The sequence below is a fragment of the Meleagris gallopavo genome, chromosome 1 (assembly GCF_000146605.3).
Source record: "Meleagris gallopavo isolate NT-WF06-2002-E0010 breed Aviagen turkey brand Nicholas breeding stock chromosome 1, Turkey_5.1, whole genome shotgun sequence".
Lineage (NCBI taxonomy): Eukaryota > Metazoa > Chordata > Aves > Galliformes > Phasianidae > Meleagris > Meleagris gallopavo.
In genome coordinates, this window is record NC_015011.2 from 174,515,881 (window position 1) to 174,541,084 (window position 25,204).

At 33.8% G+C, this 25,204-nt stretch overlaps 1 protein-coding gene across 1 annotated transcript in view; it reads right to left on the bottom strand.

Moving 5' to 3' along the window:
- Positions 1-25,204, bottom strand: part of DYNC2H1 (dynein cytoplasmic 2 heavy chain 1) — a 52,783-nt gene that overhangs the window by 14,225 nt on the left and 13,354 nt on the right. The window contains exons 8-36 of the mRNA XM_010729080.2: positions 24,931-25,101; positions 24,324-24,706; positions 23,887-24,019; positions 23,677-23,794; positions 23,396-23,508; positions 23,188-23,307; positions 22,051-22,201; positions 21,134-21,336; positions 20,455-20,637; positions 20,048-20,230; positions 19,669-19,892; positions 18,807-18,922; positions 16,334-16,533; positions 15,413-15,677; positions 14,829-15,036; positions 14,321-14,450; positions 13,466-13,621; positions 12,162-12,421; positions 11,257-11,503; positions 10,305-10,456; positions 9,261-9,405; positions 8,452-8,554; positions 6,976-7,143; positions 6,722-6,846; positions 5,456-5,704; positions 4,606-4,714; positions 4,034-4,147; positions 3,152-3,294; positions 1,291-1,369 (exon numbers count right to left, since the gene is read on the bottom strand). Of these exons, the coding sequence (XP_010727382.1) occupies positions 1,291-1,369; positions 3,152-3,294; positions 4,034-4,147; positions 4,606-4,714; positions 5,456-5,704; positions 6,722-6,846; positions 6,976-7,143; positions 8,452-8,554; positions 9,261-9,405; positions 10,305-10,456; positions 11,257-11,503; positions 12,162-12,421; positions 13,466-13,621; positions 14,321-14,450; positions 14,829-15,036; positions 15,413-15,677; positions 16,334-16,533; positions 18,807-18,922; positions 19,669-19,892; positions 20,048-20,230; positions 20,455-20,637; positions 21,134-21,336; positions 22,051-22,201; positions 23,188-23,307; positions 23,396-23,508; positions 23,677-23,794; positions 23,887-24,019; positions 24,324-24,706; positions 24,931-25,101 (4,951 nt within the window). The remainder of the gene's footprint in view (positions 1-1,290; positions 1,370-3,151; positions 3,295-4,033; positions 4,148-4,605; positions 4,715-5,455; positions 5,705-6,721; positions 6,847-6,975; positions 7,144-8,451; positions 8,555-9,260; positions 9,406-10,304; positions 10,457-11,256; positions 11,504-12,161; positions 12,422-13,465; positions 13,622-14,320; positions 14,451-14,828; positions 15,037-15,412; positions 15,678-16,333; positions 16,534-18,806; positions 18,923-19,668; positions 19,893-20,047; positions 20,231-20,454; positions 20,638-21,133; positions 21,337-22,050; positions 22,202-23,187; positions 23,308-23,395; positions 23,509-23,676; positions 23,795-23,886; positions 24,020-24,323; positions 24,707-24,930; positions 25,102-25,204) is intronic.

Here is a 25,204-nt window from a genome sequence, read left to right on the forward strand (position 1 = left end):
AGTAAACCAAAGAATTCCAATTGCCTGTAACTGTTACTGGCAAGGAAAGGACTGAGAAGGGTAAACCAAAACAAGAAATAATGAGTAAATTGCATTTGTCAAAGAACTATGAAGTAACTTATTTTTTGTATCTTTCCTGTTAATCCATCTATGCACTGATGCAGAAAAGCAAGCCCAAAAAGTAATGCTATGGATCTGATCCATTTGGTGATGATTCTAAGGGACTTTCACACAAAAAACAATTTTGGAACTATTCTGACAAGCACAGCAGCATTTTGGGATTCTCCTCTTATACTGTGGGATCTGACTTAACATGATGAAATTCCAGAAATACATTCTACAAAAGTCAGGCATACAGAATTTTCTCAATAAAATCTCATGTCTCAAATGTTGACGGAGTAGAATCTTAAACAGGAGCTAAAATCATGAGTTGTAGTCACATGATATGGAATACCATCTGAAAGTCTCTGCACGAAAGATACTTTGCATAACTATATCTCAATTGTTAGCATGAAAGACATCAGATGAAGGTACTCAAGTACAGCCTCTTTTTGCAGATGAAAGTAGGAAATCATTCTTGATAGCACTGTTAGATTTACAAAACTTAAAAAAAAAAAAGCACAGATTGATTTCAGTGAAAGTGAGGAACACTTTGGAGAAAAATCTGATTTGAGTACGAAAGCAAATCCTACCCTCAAAACTGCATATAAATAAATGTAAGTGTAAGGAATGAAACTGCCTTCTATTCCTGTAGTAAAGGATGTAAGTAATCAGACAGCTCTCTTCATATGAATGTTCAGATAAAATGAAGGATAACTGAAGGAAGGACCTGTCCCAGTTATAAGACAAACTTTGCATTCTATCAGGAAGCTGGGACTCCCTCATGGGAAGGACACTGATAAGCCTCTTATATGTCTGTTGATTGTAGCTTGGCCCTTAATCTCATTTTTTAAGACAGTGGGATCTAACAACCTGAAGTTCAATTGATGAAAATGAAGCATTCCTGATGCGAGAGTTCTCACTGAAGGGAAGACATGAGACTATCAAAGGGCATTCTATGTTGGAATATATCATCAATATCATCAGTAGGAGATTGGGTTTGGTGACCCAAGATACATTTTCCAGACTAATGCTCCCAAGTGAAAAATACCACCCATGTGGACAGTAGTTAAATTCATGAATATGCTAGCAAAAACCTACTCAAATTACCCATGCCATCATCTATGCCCAACACAGGACTAAGTGTTTAATGAGAAGTTGTAACAACTAGCTGCTCCACCAAAATATTACCTGAATGCTTTTTCTTAAACTCTTTGTGTGTTTTTTCAGTCTTCTCTTCTTTATCATCATACAAAAGCATTTCAGGTATCTAAAACAAATCAAAATGGTTAAAACTGAAATTTGAGTTAGGATTAAAAAATTATTTAGTAGCTAATCTGAAAAGACTAAAATTGAGAATAAAGGATTTGTAAAACATAGCATTGAATAGATTGATTCTGCCATTCTCTAGAACTTATGACTTCTTGTTCTTTCAGGCAGAGGAGCTTTTGTTGGCTTTATGAACATAAAACAAAGTCCTAAAACACTCCTACCATAACACAAATGTCAAAGATGTAAAAAGATAGAGAACTCAACAGGAATCAGAAGGCAGTTTAAGTAAAACCTGCTGTTGAATCTGAGGTGCAATGGCAGATAGGGGAGATCTCATAACCCAGTTAGAAATGCATACTGTGCATCAGCTCCTCTCATGGCTGTCTCAGGTGACAAATGTCATGATCCAGATTGTGAAATTCATCATGATGAGACAATGGAAGTAACCAGATTACCTTGCAGATTAGACTGAAGGGGTTTCTGCATCAGAGATATGGAAAACATTATGAGATTCAGCAGAAGAGCATTCCAGGTTAGCACACGACTTACTAGGTGAGGCACCTGGAAGAACAGGCTGCCAGAGGAGTAAGAGGGTCCAAGGCCAAGCACTTGATAGACTGTAGGGTTCTGGGATCATCATACACCTGGCTGAGTGTGCACATGCACACGTGTACCTTTGTCATTGTGTCATCCCAAGGACAAAATGGTAGATTATAGATCCAAGGTCAGCTACTAGATGGCCTGGGAGTCTAAGCCCAGTTACCAGTAGGATCCATACAGAGTGTGTGGGTGAGAGTGTACATAAACGTATGTGTGTGTGCGTGTGCACATGAGCTAGTAAGGCCACTGCTGAGGTGGGGCGGTGGTCTCAGGAGCTCATATGTCTGCATGCCAGTAACTGGCAATATGAAGGATCCTGAGCCAACCAGTAGAAAGATTGTGTTTTTAAGCATAGCTAGTAGGGGATCCACATCAGGCATATGTACATATTTTGCATTATTACACATTTCATTATGATCACTGACAAAGGGAAAGAGGATGAGACCACTGGTGTTGTTTGTTGTGTGTGCTTCCGCTGGCAGTGTTCTGTGTGGCCAGTCGTGTACATGTGCACTGTATGTGGATGTTCGTGCACCTACTGGGAATACATGCTCAGCCCCACCACTGGTTCAAGCTGGAGATGTGCAGCTCCAGCAGCCTTGTCCCTGTTAGGGAACTGAATTTGGAAATTACCTAACATATGGAAAGAATATATATCTTTCTCATACTTAAATTGAAAATATCCTAAACTATGCAGATTTTGATCCTAAAAAGAAAACATTGCCTGCTCCATCAAGCAGAATGCTTCACAAAGACTCAAGAATAACATAAGGTTTACAGTGCAAACGCGTACCAGTAGCAGCTAATTTTAACAAAATTACTTTTGAACTAGCTGCTGAACATACTAATAACAGTATACCATCATCAAACATAGTTCACTTTATCACTTTGCTTTTAGTCTAACAATATTTTGTACACAAAGACTGTGTTAGATCAGAGTCAGATTAGATAGTATTTTGTTCAACTCAGCCCATAAAAAGAACAAAACAGAATTACTGGACAAATAAAAATATTAATTAACTGTTCAGTAGAATTTTCTGTCTTTAGGACACAGCAGAAATGTGTTAGGCAAGCATAATGACAATTATTCCTTCATTACTCAAGTTTTATTCATCAAAATTCAGTTATTTCTGTAGACAATCATTTAAGCACATCATACCTTTTAATTAAAGCAATTTACCTTTTTCATACTGTTTTCAGACCAGGTTTCCATCCACAAGACCTGACATTTCTTGTACAGTGCTGGATTGCTTTCACAATTTATTGTGAAATTTATATTGGTGGAATCCATGATCAAGACAACATGCAAATTCTGTTGGATCCCTAAGGAATTGCAATATACACTGTAGATAACAATCAGACTATATAATAATAGATTTACTACAAATACAACATAACTTACTGTCCCTTCAAATACTTATCAGAAAATAATTTTTAGAAAAGATACTACTATTATGCTATGATACAATAGGGTACAAATGCTTATAAATTCAACTCTAAGTTTAAACAATATCAAGGACTCTCATTATGTATATTACAATGTATTTTTTAATTGAGAAAAGCTGACAGTATTTAAATGGGTATTGCTAGTGTATATTTCAATTGCATTAATTATTTACAAAATACTTTTTTTTCTTCTTGTTGGCCAAGAAGAAATGTAATTTTTTTTAAAAAAGAAATCTGTAAACTTGCTTTTAGAACTCAGAATCTAAAGTGACTTGCAGCTAAGACATAATAAAAGAAAAATTTAAAAATATATAAGCTAAACAAACCAGAAAACAATTAAGACATGTTTTCTTCCTTGTAATTACTCAGAATTTACAATACCTTTTTAGAACGTTAATGGATACAGTATTTCAGATAGAGGAGTTAATTTTAAGCCGAGAGTTCTGTGCCTCCAAATATCATACTCTAATTGTTACTCTTGCCTGTTATCTAAAAAAAAACACTTTCATGTTCAAATTACACACAGAATGGGGCTTACTAATTATTTACCCATATTTTTGGTAACCTTTTTTTGTAACCTTGAAATAACTTATAACTTGCAATTTTCTTCACTTACTGTATGTGAAATAGTTGAAAATTGGTCCTGTAAATCCATCTTGTGAAGCTTGATCCTTTAGAGGAGACAGAAGTGGTTCTAATTCTTCTGTTTTATACAGTCCAGGAACTTCTCCTATTTGAAAAATGAATTTCAAGTTTTAGGTTAAATGCACCACACCACAATTATTCAAATTAATTTGTGCAGCCTGTATATACAGTTTGAGTACAGCAGTACTTCCCTCCAAACCTTCATGAGTTTCATTACATGAATGTCATCCTTCTTTTCATAGCATGAAACTGACAAATCATGTTAGTGATTCTATTTAAAATAAACATTCTACTTTGTTTACATTACAGAAATAGTCCTTAACAACTCATTCTAGCATAAGCAAAGATAGTGATCCAATACTATATATGAAACAAATCAAAACAGATTGCTTTGTGTACACGTACTCTAGCAAAAAAAAAAAACTAACACAGAAAGGTAACTGGCAGTTCTGGTATGGAAATAAAGTAAACATCTAATTCTTCCTCACTGAACCACTTCTGTGTCATAAGAGTAGTACCATAATCTTTTTGGATTCATCTCACCTGAAGACAGTAAACTGTTGATCATCTCAAGGAAAGTGGGATGAATAAACTGATAGTCTTCAAGTAGCAGTACCACCTGCTGTGATTCAATGCCAGCAAGCTCCATCACCTAAGAGTTAAGATATTTTAATCTCAGTATAGAATGAATGTCTGTTGTTCATAAGAGAACAATAATCTTCTCATGACAATATATTGTATCTTTTTTTTCCACAGCATATGAATTGTGATACATTTTGAAAAGATTACCAGGTGATTCAGTTATATGAGATAACAAATAGAGAACATTCTACCTAGATGTACAACTTAGTAATCAGAAAACAATTACAGCAGACTATTTTGTAGAGTGCATTTATGCTCCAGATGTGACTTAGTGCTGGTGTTGCATCATTCCTTCTGGGGACTTAGCTGTCAAATTTTCATTAGCAGTTCTGAAGGTACTAAGAGCTGCTGACTTAAGGTCTCCATTTTTAAATAAGGTGTATTATTTCGCCAATCACTAAAAGTTAACTTGACTGAACTACTACCCTATGAGCAAGCAGACCATAGTAGAGACAGAATATGAGAGCATACATACAAAAAAAAGTTTCCAACATTCATATAATCTTGAAATGAATTTTAAGTCCACAACACTCAGAAATAAAGTGCTAATACTCAAAAGAATAGTTTCAGGAAAGTAAAGAACAGTATGCAGATCTACACAGGAACATTTAAAAATCTGTTTCATTCAGACCACTGACATTATGCTTTTCTTAAAATCTCTTTCACGCAATACTACTGTCCTTCAAAATTCCCATTGTTTTTTTAGATGCATGTGCACAAACTTGAGATTGCAGAACACTGAGTTACTTACATGCTTAAGATCATTTCTGAACTGCTTCAGCTCATAGCCTCTGGAAATTTTGGGAGTAATTAGAAAAGCTCCATGCATATGACTAACTAAGGAGGTAACTGTTCGACGACCTACACCACTCCGTCCTGCCAAAAGAAGTGATCCTCCAGGAAAACTCAGTACTCTGTCCACTCTAGACACATAATTGAGGACTTCCTGGAACAGTAATATCACTATCTCTTTTTTGTCTCGACCATAATGAATAACACCCTAATGAAAAAACAACAACAACAAAAACAATAACCAATACATTCACTGATAATAAAAACAACTAGTAAGATATGGAAACATCCAAAATTTAAAAGCTTAGAAATGAAAATCCAAGAGGGCACGTTGGTCTTCATTAGAAACAAATTATTTCAATACTCTGCTTGCCTTTTACCAGTAATGAATAAATCACATTTTCTTAGTAAAGGTATCATGCAACATCCTCAGCACTGCAATATATTGGTATTCTTTCATTTTTGGAATAGAAATATACCACTGAAATAATTAGAATTAAATAACGAGCCAGATAAAAGCCTGATCTATTAATTAATATTGGCACAATGTTGAACAGTGTTTCAGGTAGTTAATTGCTGTGTAATTGCAGATTATGGAATTTTCTATTCAAATATACACAAGAACAGATCAAATTCTGCCTTATCATATTCAACAAAACCTTGAATTTGAAGTCCAATTTAGTTGCAGTCAGATTAAAAAAAGAAGGTTTAAAAAAAAAAGTTAAAACGAATTACTCAGCTACTAAACTTCATCATTTACCTATTGGTCACAAGTTGGCAATTAAGGATAGGAAGCATCTAGATCACCAGTCTACCAAACACTACTATTATGAGGCAGACTTCAAGGTTCTCATTAAGTAGTCTGCCTAGCAGACTTAGCATTTGTATTTCCTCATAAGTTTCATTTTTCATACTTCACAAATGTAGATGTACATCAGTGTTTCTCAGAACACAGCCCATTGGGCTGTTATACACCACCAGCAAATGTAACTGACATGCTTTTATTAAAAGCACCTCTCTACACAGTTCTTCCTACTGTCTGCCATATAGCACCACAGATCTTCACTTGACCTAATGTAGGAGATGGTTCCTTAATCTAGCAGCACACTGTGATCTAAACCTGGTGCTTGTATGTCACTTAGTCAAATAAAAAAAGGAAATAAAAGTCATGCAGTCACTGGTACAAATTCTTGCTATGTATATTCTTTAATTAATCCTGTCTCACCTTTTTAATAGTATCTATAAAGTCTGTTGAATTTAGCTTGCCAAGTGGCTTCCCATGTGGTGGTAATGCCTGCCCTGGAGTAGTGAATGCCTCTTGACAAGCTCCCCAAGTTACATAGAAGATATCTGCAAAAATAAAATTAAATGGTTAGAGGTTTAGGTCCTGATGCACTATCTGGCTTGATTAATTCGATGCTATTAGGCAATTCCTATTCAAATATTTCAAATTTATGTAATATGCCTCAAATGCTTTACCTTCCATATTGTCCAGAACATCTGAGCCCCAGTCACTTTCAAACACTTTCATCAAAATATTATCAAATACATGGAGATCCTTCATGCCAACGATTTTATCACGGAACAAACGACATGCTTCATAAGCAACTATTTCCAGTACATGGTCTGCAGTTTGTTTTGATGGTCCTGAAAACAATTATATAAGGAGAGATTAAACCTTATATTTTTCAATTAGTTCTACTTCTCTGAAATTTCTCATTTAAAATATGAAATTGAAAATGAGTAAGTGAAATTACATACCAGCAGGAGAGCATCAGTAAGGAAGAAGTAAGAGAAAAAGCAAATATGTTATGAAGTGCTTTTTAATATCCTTATGTGTCACAGCAAGATAAAGTAAAAAATATTCTATGAAAAGTAGTTCTTCAGTTTAGTGCCAGTATTCTAATGAAAATGAATAAGGTATTGCACACTAAGTAAAAACAGAAATACAAAATTCCAAGCAATTAAAATGAACAAAACCAAAAACCAGAAAACTTTCAAAGGGAAAGAGAAAGAATGATAATAAACACCATAATAATAATAAACCCCCCAAACAGTCTGTATTACAAAAGTGCCACTGGAGAATACAAAGATACAATATTCTACACAGACGTAAGAAAGGAAGTAAGATAAGTTTCAAGGGCTAGTAAATGACAAGCAATATTGTTCGTCACTAAAAAAGCCTAACTATTTGTCACCATTAGATACAAAAATTGAGTTCTTAAATATGCTGAGGTTACCCATTCATTGACTGTCAGTGTAGCTTTTCTGAGCTCATTCAAGCTAATTTTATACCATCTGATGATCCAAGAAAAGAAACAATACTGATCTAACATACCTAACACTTTTGTATTACTTATGTATGCTTTTTACCTAAACATTTTCTCTAATTAATCTAAGAGCTAGAAGTGCAATAAGGAGTAATTGCTCATGACCTAGTAATAATAGTTATTTCACAAGACAAAAACTAGTCTTGAAAGATGTCTAAGCTATTTAAAAGAAAAAGTATACAAAATTGAATATCCTCCCAAATTTCACCCCTCTAAGTAAAAACAGATCTCTTAAGACTGGACTGCAATTATCAAACATTCTGTTACAGAGATATTTGTAAACTTCAATATAGATCAGATAGAAATATATCTGAAGCAAGCCTCTGGAATTCCAGAAGACAAGATATATTCTCAAAACAGATAAATAAACAACAAAAAAAAAAGAATGCAATTCCAGACTACTTACTTCCCTTAAACTACAAATAGATGCTGTGTATTTGAAAATACCATGTAGGTTTTTTTTTATTTTACTTTATGGTACACAATAATCTGTTAACCGAGTATCAGACAGTTTGCATTTTAGAAAAAGTACCACAGGATGGAACAGCAAGTTGCACATGAAATATATAATATTTTATGTCATTTCAGAAGTGCTTTATCAATGAAAACTAAGTAAGTGACTTACCACCTGATAAATTGTATCTGAATAAACCAAGAACCCACTGAGTAAGAATACATGGTGTAAAAAGGTAATGACCATGATCATCAACTGTGAATTTTGCTCGTACCTTAAAAAAAAGAAGTTAGGAAAAAAAAAAATCAAATTGATGTTTTAAAATGGAAATATAGCTTTCATTTTCTCCAAAATACCATTAGTTAATTAAGGCCACAAATTTAGATTATTATTATTTACACACATCTTAGCTGTTTTCAAAAATGCATTGATTAATTGTCCTGTTTTATGAATGCAAAAGATTTTCTCATAATTAAAATATTTGACATACTAAGCGGAGGTTTCTTAAATTTTAAGTGGGAGGATAAAATGAGCTTGTGTGTCTAAACATCTATTTTAACAGTGTAAAATTTTAATAGACGCATTTGATGTGTGCAAGGAACTTCACCCTCCCATCTGTTTTCTTTACAACATCCACAGATTGCTATATGCTCAAGTGATGAAGTCCACTATCTCCTGATTCAGTAAGCTGGAAAATACTACTATTATTCAGGAACTTAAAGTGTAGACAGGTTAAGATGATTGCTGAAATCATACGCTAAATCTGTAGCAAAGCAAAAGCCCTTACTACTTACTCAGTTTACTTCTAATATCTAGAAATCTTTTCAAATCAGATACCAACATTCTGAAAAATATATGAACGTGAAGTTTAATACTGGTAAACCTTTTTATTTTCTTATAAATATCAATAGAAATACATATATTTTAATGTTTAGCTGAACTCTCCATCTCCCTGAAAACAATAAATTAAATTTCCACACCTGCTCATATACTTGAACCATAGATCCTGCTAGCTGATGTATTTTTGGTAAAGAATCCCAAACGGGGTGATTCTTCAGGTTTTTCTGTAGTACAGGTTCCAAGTAGGCACTATAAATAGTTTGCAGTTGGTCTCTTTCTGGATAGCTTCACAGAAAAGAAAAAAAAAAGAATTATTATGGACTATCATTCTTAATTTTTCTGTTAAAAAGATTCAAATTTATACTGAGTTATACTGACAACTACTGAGAAATTTCAATTAATAAGATTTCTAGCAGCTAAGTAACACTGTGTTACTGCCATTACTGTTTTACTGAGGCCACTCTCAGTTTGTATTCACTTCTAAAAGTGTTTTAAAATTAAAAAAAAGAAACAAAACACACAGGCAAACAAAACAACACTACCAACACCTACAGATTACTCAAGTGGTTTCCAGTGCCAAGAGTTGCCAAACAATACCAAATAGTAGAATAATAGAATGGTTCGGGTTGAAAGAGCCCTTAAAGACTATTTAGTTGCAACTCTGCTGCCACAGCCAGTAATGCCATCCACCTGGCCTTGAGTACTTCCAGTACTTCCGGGGAGACAACATCCACAATCCCCCTGGACAACCTGTTCTAATGCCTCACCATCCTCATAGTATCTAATTGGAACCTATCCTTTTTTAGCTTAAGACCACCACCCCCTTTTCTTGTCACTACATTTCCTCACTGTCTCAGCCTGTCCTCATAGGAGCGATGCTCCAGCCCTTTGTTCACCTTTTGGGCCCTCTTCTGGACCCTGTTCAATACGTCTCTGCCTCCCATGATGCAAGCCCCATAGGTGAATGAAGTACCCCTCGTGGGGCCTCAAGAGAGCAAAACAGAAGGTGGGGGGGGATGGGAAAGGAAAGGAGGGAAATCACAACCTTCGAAATGTGAAGATCCCAAAACTGTTAGAAAAAAGGATGAGAATAGCCACATCTTTTTGAAGAGTAAATTTGCAAGGGCTCTATAAACAAGCAGAATCTGAGCTTTGAGTGTCAAATCTCACTTTCACATACTTACTCAACTGCACAAAGACGAACAATAGAAGTAAATCTGGAGGTAAGTTTATGCCTTCCTAATGTTCCTCCAGCAGTCATGGATGCCACAATCTGGATGTTTTCTAAACCAACCCACTCCAGATTTTCGTCATAGAATCCTTGGTATGTCAGAACCTTTAATAATTACATAAACATTTTATTAAACAAACGTTAACAGTGTATTTTACAAAAAAATATTAGTGACAAATATAGCATCGTTACTATTTCCTTGACTGTCAGTGGTATGCTCTGTACTGGTGTCTTTTTCCCTAATGGTCTCAAATGCAAATTCTTAAAAAACTGTAAAATCCAACAAAGAAAAATCAGTATTATATGATGAGATATCAAGGGAAAAGACAGAGTTGGCTAGAATTATCCATAACTAGCTGGTAATTCTTCCCAGAGAAAAGCGTCTAGCATTAAATAGGAGGTTAACATTTCATCAGTGATACCTTAACTCTGAGCAGATGATCAGTGTTAGAAGGCTTTGTGTCTAAAAGCATACTAAAAAGAACAAATCCAAAAAGGAAATAGGTGACATGTATGGATTACTCCGTAGCAGTCATTCAAAGAAATGCAGAGAAAGAATATCATCAGCAGGAAGAGGTATAAAAAATCCAGAGAAAATTGTTTTTAAATATTTCATTTTGAATTCCAGTTTACACTAAGAAGAATACTATACATATCTACACTGAGAAAAGTATTGTGTCACATCATTAACTTACATTGTCAAGTTCTGTCTTTATCATTTAAAAATATAAGCTCAATAAGAATGGTATTTTAATTCCAGCTGATAGCTATATATTCTTCTTTCAAGTACAAACAAAAATAATATCAGTTCAGGCACAGGATACTAACTATGAAAATTATCAGTGTAGGTACAGACAATGAACTATTTCCAGGGTATTGAAGTCTCTTTGTAAACAGGCGTTTACCTGCTGCAGAAAAGCAATGAGAGTGCTTGTTCCCCATTTATCAGGTTTGGGTAGATTTATATCCTTTAAGTACAAAACAAGTCTTTCACAGTCTTTTGGCCTAAATACTCGCCCAGTATTTGTACTTATTACAATGCAAGTTTGACTTAATTTCTGTATGAGATGTTGAGAGGTAGTTTGTGCACTGCAGTGAATGGCAGCAATCTGAGTGGACCGAAGTTGAGAAAATGCATAACGAAGCAGCATCCTAAAAAAGCAAAAGTGTACACATACGTATAAATAAGATAAAAACACATTCAAATTCTGAGTATCCAAAGATATTTTATAGCTTTTGAATTAAAATGCACACACTGCATACTGTAGTAATATGAGGTGTTGCATGAGGTTTGCTGAATTTACCATTTTCCATTCAAGACATTCAATTAAAGTGTAGTGTACTTCTACATAAAATAAAGACCTATCTTCAATACCTTGTATATATTGAACCAACCCTCCTAAATAAGGAACTTAAAATAAGCAACAGGATGATTTTAATTCAGCTGCCTGGACAAAGGTATCCAGGATGAAACCAAGACCAGGTATCTCAAGTGCCTTTCAGCTGTTGCCTCAATGATAGTACAGGTGCTTCAAACATCCTGTTTCATATCTAAAAGCCTCATACAGATGTCTCAGATGCGTTCTATAGTGGCAAGTAAGAAAATTCAGGGAAAGTGTCAGCTTGAACTTTCTCGGAATTTTCTTACTTGCCACTACAGTAGGTTTGCTTTGTTAGTAATGTAAACATACTATATTCTGTAAGTAAAAATGAGAAAATCACATGATAAAATCATTAATGCAAATCATGATTAACTTCTTCAAGTAGATAGAAGTATGTTTCGCTTAAAATAGCAAATGTGGTTTTTTACCCCTTTCCACATCCTTCAGGACCCACAAGAAGAAATGGTTCCTTATTGTTAAAGTCTAGCCAGGGTCTAAAGTAATCTAAGCCTCTCTGCATGTCAGGGGTTTGGATGACAGGAAGTGTTTGCAGATTACTGAAGTTGTCAGCTGTTAGATTTTCAGGTTTCTTCAGCCGATATAACATTAACTGTCCACTGTCCACGTCATAATATGTGTCCAGGGGCCTCCTTGGATCTGGTGGAGATTCTTGTGCCCAAGTGAAGACCTTTAAAAAAAAATAATAAAGTATCGGTTAAATCCATATCCCTAATGGCAAGGCCTTCTATTTTAATTATGTATAAAGAATGTTCAGAGTAACTTTGTAAAAAGAAGCAATTCCTCCATTTTATAATTTTGCAGCTTCCTTAGAAACCAAATGTGATCATGTTATACATATGCTTTATGATGAAGTCCTGAATTGAACAGTAATGTATTACTCTTCCACATAATATATTTTTTTAGAAATATAAAGAATTAAACTCAAAAAAAAAAATCAAAGAATAAGAAATAAATTGCATTTAGTACACCTTTATATAAACTTTTTAAATATTAGACAACATTAACAAAATGGCAACGTAACTCATTCCTCTTCATCAATGGCTAATATCCAGAAGTTGAGTTTGATCCTTGACCATCTACCCTGAATACGTTATAGCTCCAGACCGTCTTTTGGAAGGAACTATTTTTTTCTCTTCAACAGAAAACCCAAGGGTGACTATGGAGATAACTCTCTCCAGAGACAGCCTTACGCAGGTACTGTGAACAAGTAGGCCACTTAGTTTTCCAGCACTGTTCTCTTATCTTTGTGTCTTCAAGTATTTACACAAAGATAAAACCACACCCCAGAATATAAAATACATAACTTCAAAACTTCAAAGAACACTTTTCTGGTGAGGTTCAAAGCCTGTACAGTGCTATTATTCCACACATTTTGAACACAAAAAATAAATGTGTTAGAGATGTAGTAAACACAAAACATTCACTGTAGATTAGTTGCATAGAACAGTATGAACAGAGGCTGTTCTGTATCACTTGATGCAGTACAAAAGAACTGCTGCCTGGGCTGGATGAACCTAGCAGTGTATCAGGGACACGTGAAACATTTATCTACTTCTAAGCTACTTTCACTACTTCCCTATACGCTGCACAGACTGCAAATAAATAAGAGCACAGATATTCTACTACTGTGAATCTTCATTGACAGAAGAGGGAAAAAATCACCTTCTAAATGTACTGAGAAATGTTTTATGAACGTGATGAAAAAGATTACCTGCTTTGCAAATTCTAGTCGTGAACTCATATTAAGATTGCCACCAAGACCCCGCAGCAAGTTAACGATAAACTGTCCTCGGTCAGTACAGCCACGAAGGTGAGAAAGTCCATTCATCACAGTTCCAACTAAACTTGTTTCTACCACAAAGTCATTCTGTAAATTGCAAGTCAGAGTATATTTAATCATATGCCTAATAATAAATGCAATGTATTGCTAGCAGTGTATTGTTTGGCTCTCCCACTTGATGAGAAATTATCTTAAAACATTGATTTGAAAGTCTTAAACTTGTATTTAATTCCATGTTTAATTATGAATTGATGTAATTTAGCAATCAGAACTTTTCTTGAGTATCCTGAGAATTGGTAAGAAACCAATGTAAGTATACACTAGGAATCTCTAGATTATTTATGAATTTTGCTCTTTACCACCAAAGGATGACATTCAAGACCAGTGTTATGCCTTTCTTTAGCATCCAGATGAAGATACTTCAAAAGTAGGAAAATATCCATGGGTGAAAGAAACAAGAGGGGAAATAGCATTAAAAACACAAAGTGATCATTTGTGGGGCACCTTCCCAAAGGGGAGGTAATGCAGGTGTTCCAATATTAGTTTATTGGCCACAGCAGCGGAGATTTGTAGTAGATGTTTCAAAACTTTAAATAGAGCAATCAAGTTTTAGAAACTCTCCCTGAGTAGAATGGTTCCAGTATTACTCTTATTGAAAAGAACAGTTATCAAAAAAGTATTGTGATTTCTTTTTATTTAAATTAATACAAATATTTTCAGTGTTAAAATAGAAAAATGTATCACCTTAATATAAGCTGAAAAGTGATCACATGTTCAATTACCAACCTGCTTGACAACCCAGTTTAAAGCCTTTTCAAAGTAGTCCCCAATCCAATTTTCAAGGTTGTATCTGCATTCTTCAGGCTGACTTCTTAGCCAAGATTTTATCAGAGAATTAAGATCTGTATCTTCATCACTAAGCCAAAGCAAAAGAAAACAAGATTCAAATTAACAGAAGATTTCCATATCTTCTCACAAATAAGTTAAAATGGAACAAAATTCTACAAAATGTCCAGTGACTTTTGCATAAGAATTTTTAATCAATATTTTGGCTCTAGTGGTCATACACAAAATAATGCAGTATGTGTCTGAAAAAATAGGAAATACATTAGCCAAAAGATTAATGTAAGGTAAGACAGCTTTGAAGACACATAAAACTTAGCTAGATTCTCTCAGTGATTTGCTTTTCAAGTGTGCTCAAATAATTCAACCACTCTGCACAGTTTAGACCACCTTTCTAGAAAACTTAGGAAGATTTACATCGTTTAAGAAATGATAATACTCTCTGACTTACCTCAGAAAGATCATTCCCATTCGAGATATTGTAGCAGGAGATGCACAGCTAAGGTCATGAGTTTCAAAAATAAAGTTGACATTTGAGCCAAATTGAATTCTTTCTCCACTAGGCATAGTCAACAATCTATTGTCGTCCAAAACAGAATTCAAGGATTCAATCCATTCAGGATCAATATCACCATCACAAATTATCCAAGAAGTAGTATCTATTTTACAGACACAATTATAAATTATAAATGTAAAATTATAAATTATAAAATATCAAACTCAAGAAAAACACTTAAAGGATATAATTCCTGAACTAATTGAACACTATTTCTTACTCTTCCTGCATTATAACTTTAATATAAGCTCTTTAGGGACATTCTTCATGTTTTATCTTCTGATGTCTGCTTTTGTTTTCTTAAGTACAGAAAAGCTGGAAAGTGCCAATCGGTGTTCTTCAATATCACTTGCACCAGAAGTTTTATTTACCTTATGCTAGCCACAAACTAATAACAACATTTTGTAAAAATTTAAACTGAAAATAAGCAATGTCAGTAAATTAAACAAAACAGTACATCTAATCTCTCCTAAACGTACCTTGGGGTTCTCGTACTACTTGCCGAGCACTATTTGTAAGCACACCATCAGACCATTCTCTGGTATCCATGTCAATATGGCCAAGCAACTGATGACGAGGCATTGCTTTGGGATTCATAGTGTACTGTTTCACTACTTTGCCAGTTTTACCAAGTGCTGCCTTTAACATCTGCCAAAGCGTTGACTTCCCTGCACCACTAGGACCTACAATAACTACACCCATTCTTTGACGTAGTTGTTCATACAATTCCAAAGCTTTCTTGACCTACATAATAAAAAGAAACAAAGGATAGGTGAAGTTATGGAACTAAATCAATCATGTTCTCTTTTTTCATGCTTTTCCAATCTAGTTTGCATGCAGTACTCTTGTTTCTATAATTATGAAATAACAGGCATTTAGAAGAACAGTTAAAATTCAGATACGAAAGAGTAGCAAGAAACTTATTTTGTATATTAGAAGCATTTCACTGAGTTACTAAAACAAAGAAATCAGTCATCTCTGGACACTGATTTTTACTGAAAAAATCATGAATGTTGAGTCAAAAAACTTTAGCTCAAAAAATATATGAATATGCCTGAGACACAGAATTGCTCGATAAAAGTAAATGCTTACATATTAATTCTTTCACTGTCCAAAACATTTAGAGGAATTTGTACCCAGCTCAAAAAAAACTGTGTATCACATGCTCACATCTTGAGCCTTCTTGCAAATTTTTCATTCAATTACACGATCAACCTCCCATGTTTCCACCACACACACCTGTTTTTATAAGAACAATCATAATCTAACATTTAGGGTTTTTTTTCCACTTTTTTATAAAATATTTCACTCAAAAGTAGAAGGAAATGAGTCAAAAGTATTATCAACTAGTCCTAATTAAGAACAACTCATTTTGTTTTGCTATTCTAGTCAGTGTTTACCTGAGTGTTTATAATTTCCAAGCGTGCCTCTTCAAAGGCTTCCTGTAAAGCTGTAGTTAATTTGGCATATTCCACATCTTTGAAGTCAATGCCAGGGAAGACATCTTTAACCAGTGCATCAAATCGTGCACAGTCTGCAAACGTAAGCTTTGACATGGTATTAAGCCGCAAAGCTTGAACCACCAAATGACTTTCATTAACTGGAAGTAAAAACAAAGAAGCCAGATTAATTTGTGTTCTGATTTTGTTTTTTTTGTTTTGTTTTTTTTGTTGGTTTTGTTTGTTTTTTGTTGTTTTTTGTTTTTAGCTCAGAATGTATCAGTGCTTGAATCCATATTGTAAGAGATTCGAAGTGGAATTGTAAGGGAGTCTACAATCCAGTCTTTCTAACACTCTGCCTGGAAGTTAGACAAGTGACTAACCATCATACATACTGACAGGTGAATTCTATTACAGACAGTTATAATATATACAGATAGTTATGCTGGACATCGTAAATACTAGCATAATGATAAAGCAGGACTAAGAGTAGCAGTATAATAATTTTCTTTACAAAGCACTTGTGTAAGAAATGAAGGAACTGAATCCTTTTCTGCCAGAGGCAGTTAGAAGTCTAACCTCTCGTGCATGTCCTAAATAACTACAAATACTGCAGAAGAGGAACACTCTCCATAGCTCATCTTGAATCTGAAGTACCATGGCAATGTTAAGTGCTTTGGGACTAGAAGAAAAACAGACAAAAGGAAGTTTTATGCTGCCAAAAAATAAAAATATTCCTAATGGGAAAGGCACAGGGTTCTGATCCCTATTTTTTGTTTTTTTTAATCAAAACATTTTCTCATGTAAAACATGAAATTTTTCAGAGAGTGGGATTAAGAACCACTGGTGACAGTCATTGCCCCAAATGACAATGCACTGTAGCCTGAATTCAACCCAAAGGACAGAAAGTCTCTATTCTCTAACACGCCTTCCTCTGCATCTTTTTCCCCAGATGTTCTAGAGCCTGAGAATTAGTATATCCTTCCAAGATTTGCAAAATGCTTAAGCTTCTTCATCCTGAGCAGTGCTTTAAATGTAAATGTTCCTATAGGCTATTTTTCTAAATAACACGATAAATCATAAAGAGAGAAAATGTTTACATTAAGGAACTTGCTTCAGAAAGCAAAGCAAGTAGTACAAAATTTCAGCAACATTTAAGAGCATGGCCAAGATTTTGACAAGTCAGACTGAACAATACAAGAAAATATAAAGAAACAAGAAATTGCATCTAGTAGAAATATCTTAGGTATCTCAAACTAAGGGATACACACATGCACATAAACAAAAAAAAATCTGGGTCAAAATCATAAGCTTGATCCATCTATCTAGTCTACCACAAGGATTACTGGAAGTTACCATTTAAACAAGACTGATCAAATTTCAGGAAGTTTCACATATCTAAACATGAAGCCAAAAAAGTCATAGAAAGGAACACTGATAGGATCACATTGTAAAACATATTGTTGGCAATGCTTTGATGGATCCAAACATAACTCAGTTACAAATCGTTTACCATTGCCAAAATATTTGCAATGCCCAGATTTGTAAACCAAGGCTGTCTCTAACAACTAACAGTATCATCTGGACAGACATCTGCTGTTCAGGACATCAACTACTGCTTCTTGTTCACTAAAGATGTAAATGCTCATCTACCCTGCTCTTAATTCCCACACATTTAAAATCTAAACTGGAAGAAAATATTAAGAATAATTTAAAAAATATCTAGTGCTCCAGTCTAATCTAATAGTGTCTGTCCTTTGTATCTGTTCTTATGTTTACTTCTGCCTACCAATCTGTGTTTAACATGGTCCTTATCTTTTATCATGTGACTGTCCTGGTTTCAGCTGGGATAGAGTTAATGTAGATAGATCGACACACAGATAAATAGGCAACAGATCATTATCATTACTATTATTTCCCTCTTCCTTTTCTATGTTACTAAATAGTTTTTATCTCAACCCAAGAGTTCTATGTTTTTTTTATTCCCCCAGTTCTCTCTCTCATCCCACTGGGAGGGCAAGGAGTGAGTGAACAGCTGTGTGATACTTAGCTGCCTGCTGGGTTAACCCACAGCAGTGATAATTTTAGCCAACTTCAAGTGAATCAAAATGGTCTGATGATTGATGAATGACAGCATCAGAGGATCTACACACCAGGACTAAGCAAAGTGAAAACAATAGTCTTTGAAAATCATTTAGAAACATAAATAAATTCCTCTACCTATATTCCTATAAAATAAAAACTCAATCCAGAATATAACATCAGTCTCTTTGTCAGTCTCAGACTGACAAAGGGCTATTCTTGGACAACTTTTTCTTTGCTAAGTAGTCTCTAATCCAAAGTATGGCTTCTCAAAACTCTGCTGAAGATAATGTAAAGAATGATATCTGTACAGTACTCTAAACAATCAAAGGTTTGACATAATCAATCTTACTTTCTTGCTTTTCTGCACTTCTCTTCAGCTGACGAAGAAGACTGCCACAGCCTCTCAGAACAGTCTTTAATGCTCGTAAACCCCAATCATAGTGCTGCTGTGGTGTTAAAAGCTCCCTAAATGGAAAAAAAAAAAAGAAAAAAAAAAAAAAAAACGACCTGTTGAACTCTTCAACTGTGTTGAAATAAATTTTAGGCAACATTGCCAGGTTTTTTTTTTTTCAGCTTACAATATGGTTTGGGGCAAAACAAAAGCAGAAGAGTTTGTGTAGTAGCATGCATAATGCATTTCAGAGGTATAAGCAATGATACTATAAAATTTTCATATTCAACAGCTAATATTTATATCATCATCCCTAGTGAATTTGACTAAAACCTCTGACAGTTTATAACTGTGTTCATTTATCTGGCATATCTATAATCAAATTCCATTTCCATTTAAACTACTTTGGGAGTCAAAATACACGTTTAATCACACAGTCACATGCTTACATTCATACTTAATGAGGCTAACAGAGGTGCAGTACTTTGCCACCTTGAGATTTTAACTGCATTCCACCTATGTTCATACCCGAAGCTTCCAATATATTGCAATGTTTTTATTTTTAACATATTTTAAATTAGTCTTTTTTTTTTTTACTGAAAGTAAAAGTTCAGACAATTCCAAACCTACTGTTTTATGGCTAGTTTGGTTTCCAACACATAGCTCTGTGCAATTTTCAATTCATACAATATTTCAGAAAATTAACAAAAAGTACATGGCAAATACTACATAGAGAAAAAATGTGAGATAACCACAAGGATCAATGTTACCATCCACAAAACAGAAACATGCTAAGAATTTTATTTTTAAATATGCTTACCTTGCTAGATTGAAAATAGCCACTAATTTTCCACCAAGTGTTTTAGCATACTTAAAGCCTTCTGAATACAAAATCACTTCTGCAATAAGTTCATTGTCTGGATGAGTCATAGCAACTGGCCTAAAAAGTTGTTTGAGGTTATCAGGCAGTTTTTGTCTTCCTCCATAATCTTTTCCAGCAGGATTCATAGTGATAAAAATTCCAGAATTATGATCCATTTCAATCTGGAATTAGAAACACAAGAGTAATAGTATATCGTCATTTGAAAATATTGGGAAGTGTACTGTGTTTAGTTACAATAGCCATTCTTAAAACTGGTAGAGATCCAGTTCTTTCAGTACTATTTGTGTAAGAAAACCTTAAGTCCATTTTGTCGTACCTTTTTGCCAAGTAATTCACATGAAGAACTATGTTTCTTCAAAGCATGTTGAATAGTCTGAATCTGCATGGACACTGCAGACAACACAGCTTCCTCAAGTCTATTAAATTCATCAAAACAGCCCCAGGCTCCACATTTCACTAAGCCCACAAATATGCGTCCCATCGACTTCACATCAATGCCCTTAAAATTAAAAAGAAATAAAAATAACAAGGAAGTAATAGAAGACTATCTTCCTACCTATTAAAAAAAATACATTACTTTAAATAACCACGAATGTCTAAGAAACTATCAAAGGGAATCTGAAAAATTATTAAGACTATTTTTAGAATGTAACACTTCTCTATGAAGTATGTGAAAAGATATTCTTGAATTTTTTAAGAAAAATTATGAGGAACCATGCACACCTCATCACAGTTAAAGACTAATACTTGTCTTCCAAGAAGTCCACCTAAGGCCTTTACTGATTCAGTCTTGCCAGTGCCAGCTGGACCATAGGGATTTCCTCCAAGGCCCATCTTCATAGCCTGAGTAAGAGTTAGGTAACACTTATCTGTCAAAGGTGTATAAACAAGTTTAGGGGAATTACCCTGCAGAAACAAAATAATTTATATGGTTTAGTACACAAAAATTAGTTAAAATATAATTTCATTACTTGCATTCATAAATTAATAAATTTAAAAAGATAAAAAATATATATAAAGCAATGACTAAGATTATTATCTCTTTAAGTATACGAATTTGTTCAAAAAAATGAAATCTCCCTTTTTTTAGAATTACAAAAAAAAAACCTTTAAAAGAAATGAAAAAAGCACTGAAATCAGATCAATCTGTATCCATATTAGAAAGTACTATGTATCCATATTGTAGCTGCTTTCCATACAACCTTTACATTTACATTATGAAAATCAAGAACTAAAAATAAGTATCCTACTTTTTAATATTTTCTGTGAAATAGAACAAAAAGGATACAACAAATTTGGAAAACAACAGCAATGGTTGGAAGGCAACTAGCAGCATGTGAAGAATGAAAAAGAGTTTGATACATATTTAAAAGCCACCAAGCACAAATTAAAAATAGCATACCTGATATTCATAAGTGTACTGAAGTTCAGCATCTACCATCTGAACATAACATTTTTGGTCTTTCATATAAAATCTCAACTGTTTCTTCCAAGCCCAGTCTTCAGCACTGTGAATCTGAGCTTGATTTAGCTGCTTCACCAAATCAATGTTATGAATAATATCAAGAATCAAAGCTTTAAGCTTGAGCTCAAGAATTCCTGATTCTGCATACAATAAAAAAAATTAAAAAATCACAATGTTAGCAATTCTGACATTCACTGGGTTGCTTTCTATTATCATTTGATTTTACTGAAATTTTGTTTCAATTATATATATTTACTAATCAGCATAAAATGAGATCCTGACAGAGGTAGCAAGCCATCATGTAATTTCAGCCATTGGAAAGATGGGCAACTAGCCTAATGCATGTGATGTTATCTGCCCCTACTTTCAAGAGAGTGAGATAGAGGTTTTTCCAGAAACAAATTATTCTAAACGTGTTTACAGCCATTATTCCAAACGTGTTTACAGCTATATCCATTTGATAAGTGAGGCACAAATTCTTAACTGATGTGATGAGGGTCTGAAATCATACTGTAAATGTTCTGGAGATTTTAACTAAGAATAAAGGGAGAAGGGAAAGAGGAGGATTTCTCCATATACAGTTATAGTAATTTTATATAAAACTATGTGGTGATACATACATATTCATTTATTTTGTAGATATATGAATTACATATGTTTCCAAATGTATAAGCTCTCCAAGACAGTTTTTTAACCTAAATAAAAGTCAGTTATTCACTGAAACATTAAATACACTAATGTTGATAATAGTAGGTAGCTAATTTGTAATTTCCTACTTAAACAAAGAGAATGTTAAATACTATACAGTTACAAAATCATTCTGAGGTCTTACATATTAGAGCTCATTTTTGTACCTGTACTGCCAGTATCTTCCATACTAGTATCAATGCTAGTGTAATGTTCCAGTTTAGCCATCAGTTCTAATTCTAACTGTTGCAGGTTATGGTTTTTGATAGCATTTTCAACATCTTTGGTGAACTGAATTTGTTCTGCCAAGGAAAGAATCTTAAAAAAAAGACAGAAGTTCAAGTTACATTTTAAAAATACGGAAGATAAAAGAAAAGAATCATTTACAATTGGTCATTAAGAAAATGTTATCAATGTTTAAATTATTTTACTGTAAATGTAAATGACATCAAACATTTGCTAAGCACTTAAAAACAAATACAGCCATCTTTTAAAAACTAATAACATTGAGCAAAAACTTATAATGCAGTCCAATACAGCAAATATGTTAGCTGTTCTACCACATGTGGTACCAAAACTGTTAGAAGCATCTTTTCTTATTAACAGATGTGTAATACAGAAACATTTTAGGCACACTGAGTCTGCAGCCGAAGAGCTCTGATCACATCTTTGACTTTTTCTACTACTGACCTGCTAACATAGCATTTTGTATTCTGATTTCTATATACCCCTTATGTTTTAAGTAATCTAAATTCACTGAAAAAGTACCGTTAGAGCTATGAAGATTCAGTCAAATTTGGAACCAGAAAGAGCTGGATCAAAAAATTCCACCAATTATACCAACTTGAAGATTTGTAAATTTAACTACGCCATTTGTGCTACTGGTTCAGATTGCAAAAATCAATTTTATCTTTATTACTATTTCTGTTCACTATTTCTGTTTACAGGGGAAATATATAGATTAATCACATTCAAAAAGTGTCTTTTTTTTTTTTAATGTAACAAAGTTTTAGCAGCCCCACATCCATTACTGTCTACCAGCTAAGATTAAGATTTGCATCATATTAAATACATTTTATGTAATATCAGGCGGCATGTAAAATACCTCAGTACTTTTAATGTTTACATAAGAATTACAAGAAAATAAACATTTTAAAGAATTTCTCTAAAATATATAAGGAGGATTTTTCTGGGATTTGTCTGGAGCTTTCTTGCAAATTCATATGTATACTTTGTGAGCCTTTAAAAGTAACTCATTTGGTGTATTTAAAACTACACAGCGGTGCTACTGAATCATCTACAACCTGGGAAGGAAACAGCAGTGGATTGATGGAACCTTCTGATTTTTTTCCAGCATCAACACAATCAATTAACATCTTCTTCAGAGTTTCCTTCATCTCCAAAGCCAGACTGTTTAGCCACACCTGTCAAAAAGATGAAAAAACTTTAGGTACATTGCAAATTATTTTCTCAAAACTTTTTGGAAATATATTTGGATATGATTTTTTTTACCTCCACATCATTGGACAGAAGAACTTTATTCCTAAGTGGCACAGTTTCTCCTTCTACTGACTTCATGGCAACTATGTGTTTAAATTCTTCATCAAAGCTCACACTATGAATGCCTATTAATCAGAAAATGAAATGAAGTCAGATATTGTTAGTCTTAAACATTAATTCTCCCATGTCTAGTAGCAGAAAGGGAGAAAAAAAAAATCTGCAACAGAAAATTTAGCTTTAAATATACTTATTTCTGAATAAATGTAATTCCCAAATGAAAACTAATGCATTACCAGCAAAAAGTTTCTTAAGATGAGTCTGGATAACCGAAGGATTTGTGGATTGTCCTAAAATTTCTAATAAGTCATCATCTCCAATGAAATAGAATCTTGGAAATGCTGAGCGCTTTTCCTGAATAAAAAGAATTTTTTTTTATTGTTTATTTTTTTTAATTCAAACTTATTGACTTTCTTTATAGAAAACTATATTAATTTCAGTTGTACCTCTAAAAACTCATTCAAAGACCTCTGACATCTCTGAAGCTGATCAAGTATGGCAATTAAGGTATTTCTTGTTCCTGCCCGGGCATTCAGTGAAGTTATTCTATTATCCCTTTTGATATCCGACAAAACAGATCTTGATAGAAAGAAAAAAAAAAAGGAATAATTCATAAAGTTACCATTATAGTTTTAGTCTGAATATTATACATTTGCAGCTGTTTAATTAAAAATTAAAGCAGACATGAGTTGTATAAGTATCTAATTTATAACTCAGTTTTAAAAATCTATGATGAAACATTTCAGAATTTACATCAACATATCTCCAGCATAATTTAATAACTTCTTTGGAACAGTTGTTCCTCATATTTCCACTATTAATAACATTGTAGCACATAGTTCAAAGATGGTACAGAAAATATATTAGGTTCCATATCACTAACCTAAAATCTTCATCAACTCTGGTAAACCGTGCATGATCTTTGGGCAGAGCTCCACGGCCAAATATGGGTTCTAAATAGACCCATTTCCTCTGTATTAGGTTTAAATTTTGCAAAAACTCATCCAACTCAGCAAGTTTTTTTTCCCAAATGGACACTTTATCTTCAAAACCTTTGTAATACGGAGAGTCTCTGAGGGACTGTAGAAGACAGCGATGATCTCCAACTTGGTTGACAATGTCTTTCCAGTCTTTAATAAGCATGACAGTCTTGCCTTGGCTATCTTCATAATCTGTTAATGTAAAGACAGCCCCAACTCCCCAGAGTTCAAGTTCACGTAATGCTTCTCTGATTGTAACCTCACCTTGAGCCCGACAATTCAAATCCTATTTAAAGGCAGAAATACATTTCATTTAAAACTACAGGCCCTGTGGTAATACTTTTTCTTCAAGAATCAAAGACAAATTACATTTCTATATTAAGATAAAAATATAAATATGCATGCAGAACAAAATATTCTATGGAAAGACACCGTTGCATTTACAAAAGAACACTAGATAAACAAATATCAGAATAAAAATACAATAACTTTACATGTCATTATTCATACCTTAAGTTCTGTGGCTTTTTCTATAATGGCATCAGTCACTTTAAGCAGATCTCCAAATAGCAAACCCTGAAGAGTAGTGCCCCGGGGAAGACCCAGAAGACGAAAGAGATCGAGCCAGTGGTCTGGAGAAAGATGTTCTCCTCTAACATATTTTAGGAGTGGAATTATCATCTATGGGAAAAAAATTACATGAATCTACCTAATATATCTGCAAATTGTATCTGTTTGCTTACAAAGAAGCTGCCAAAAAGATTAACATTCTTAAAATACTTTT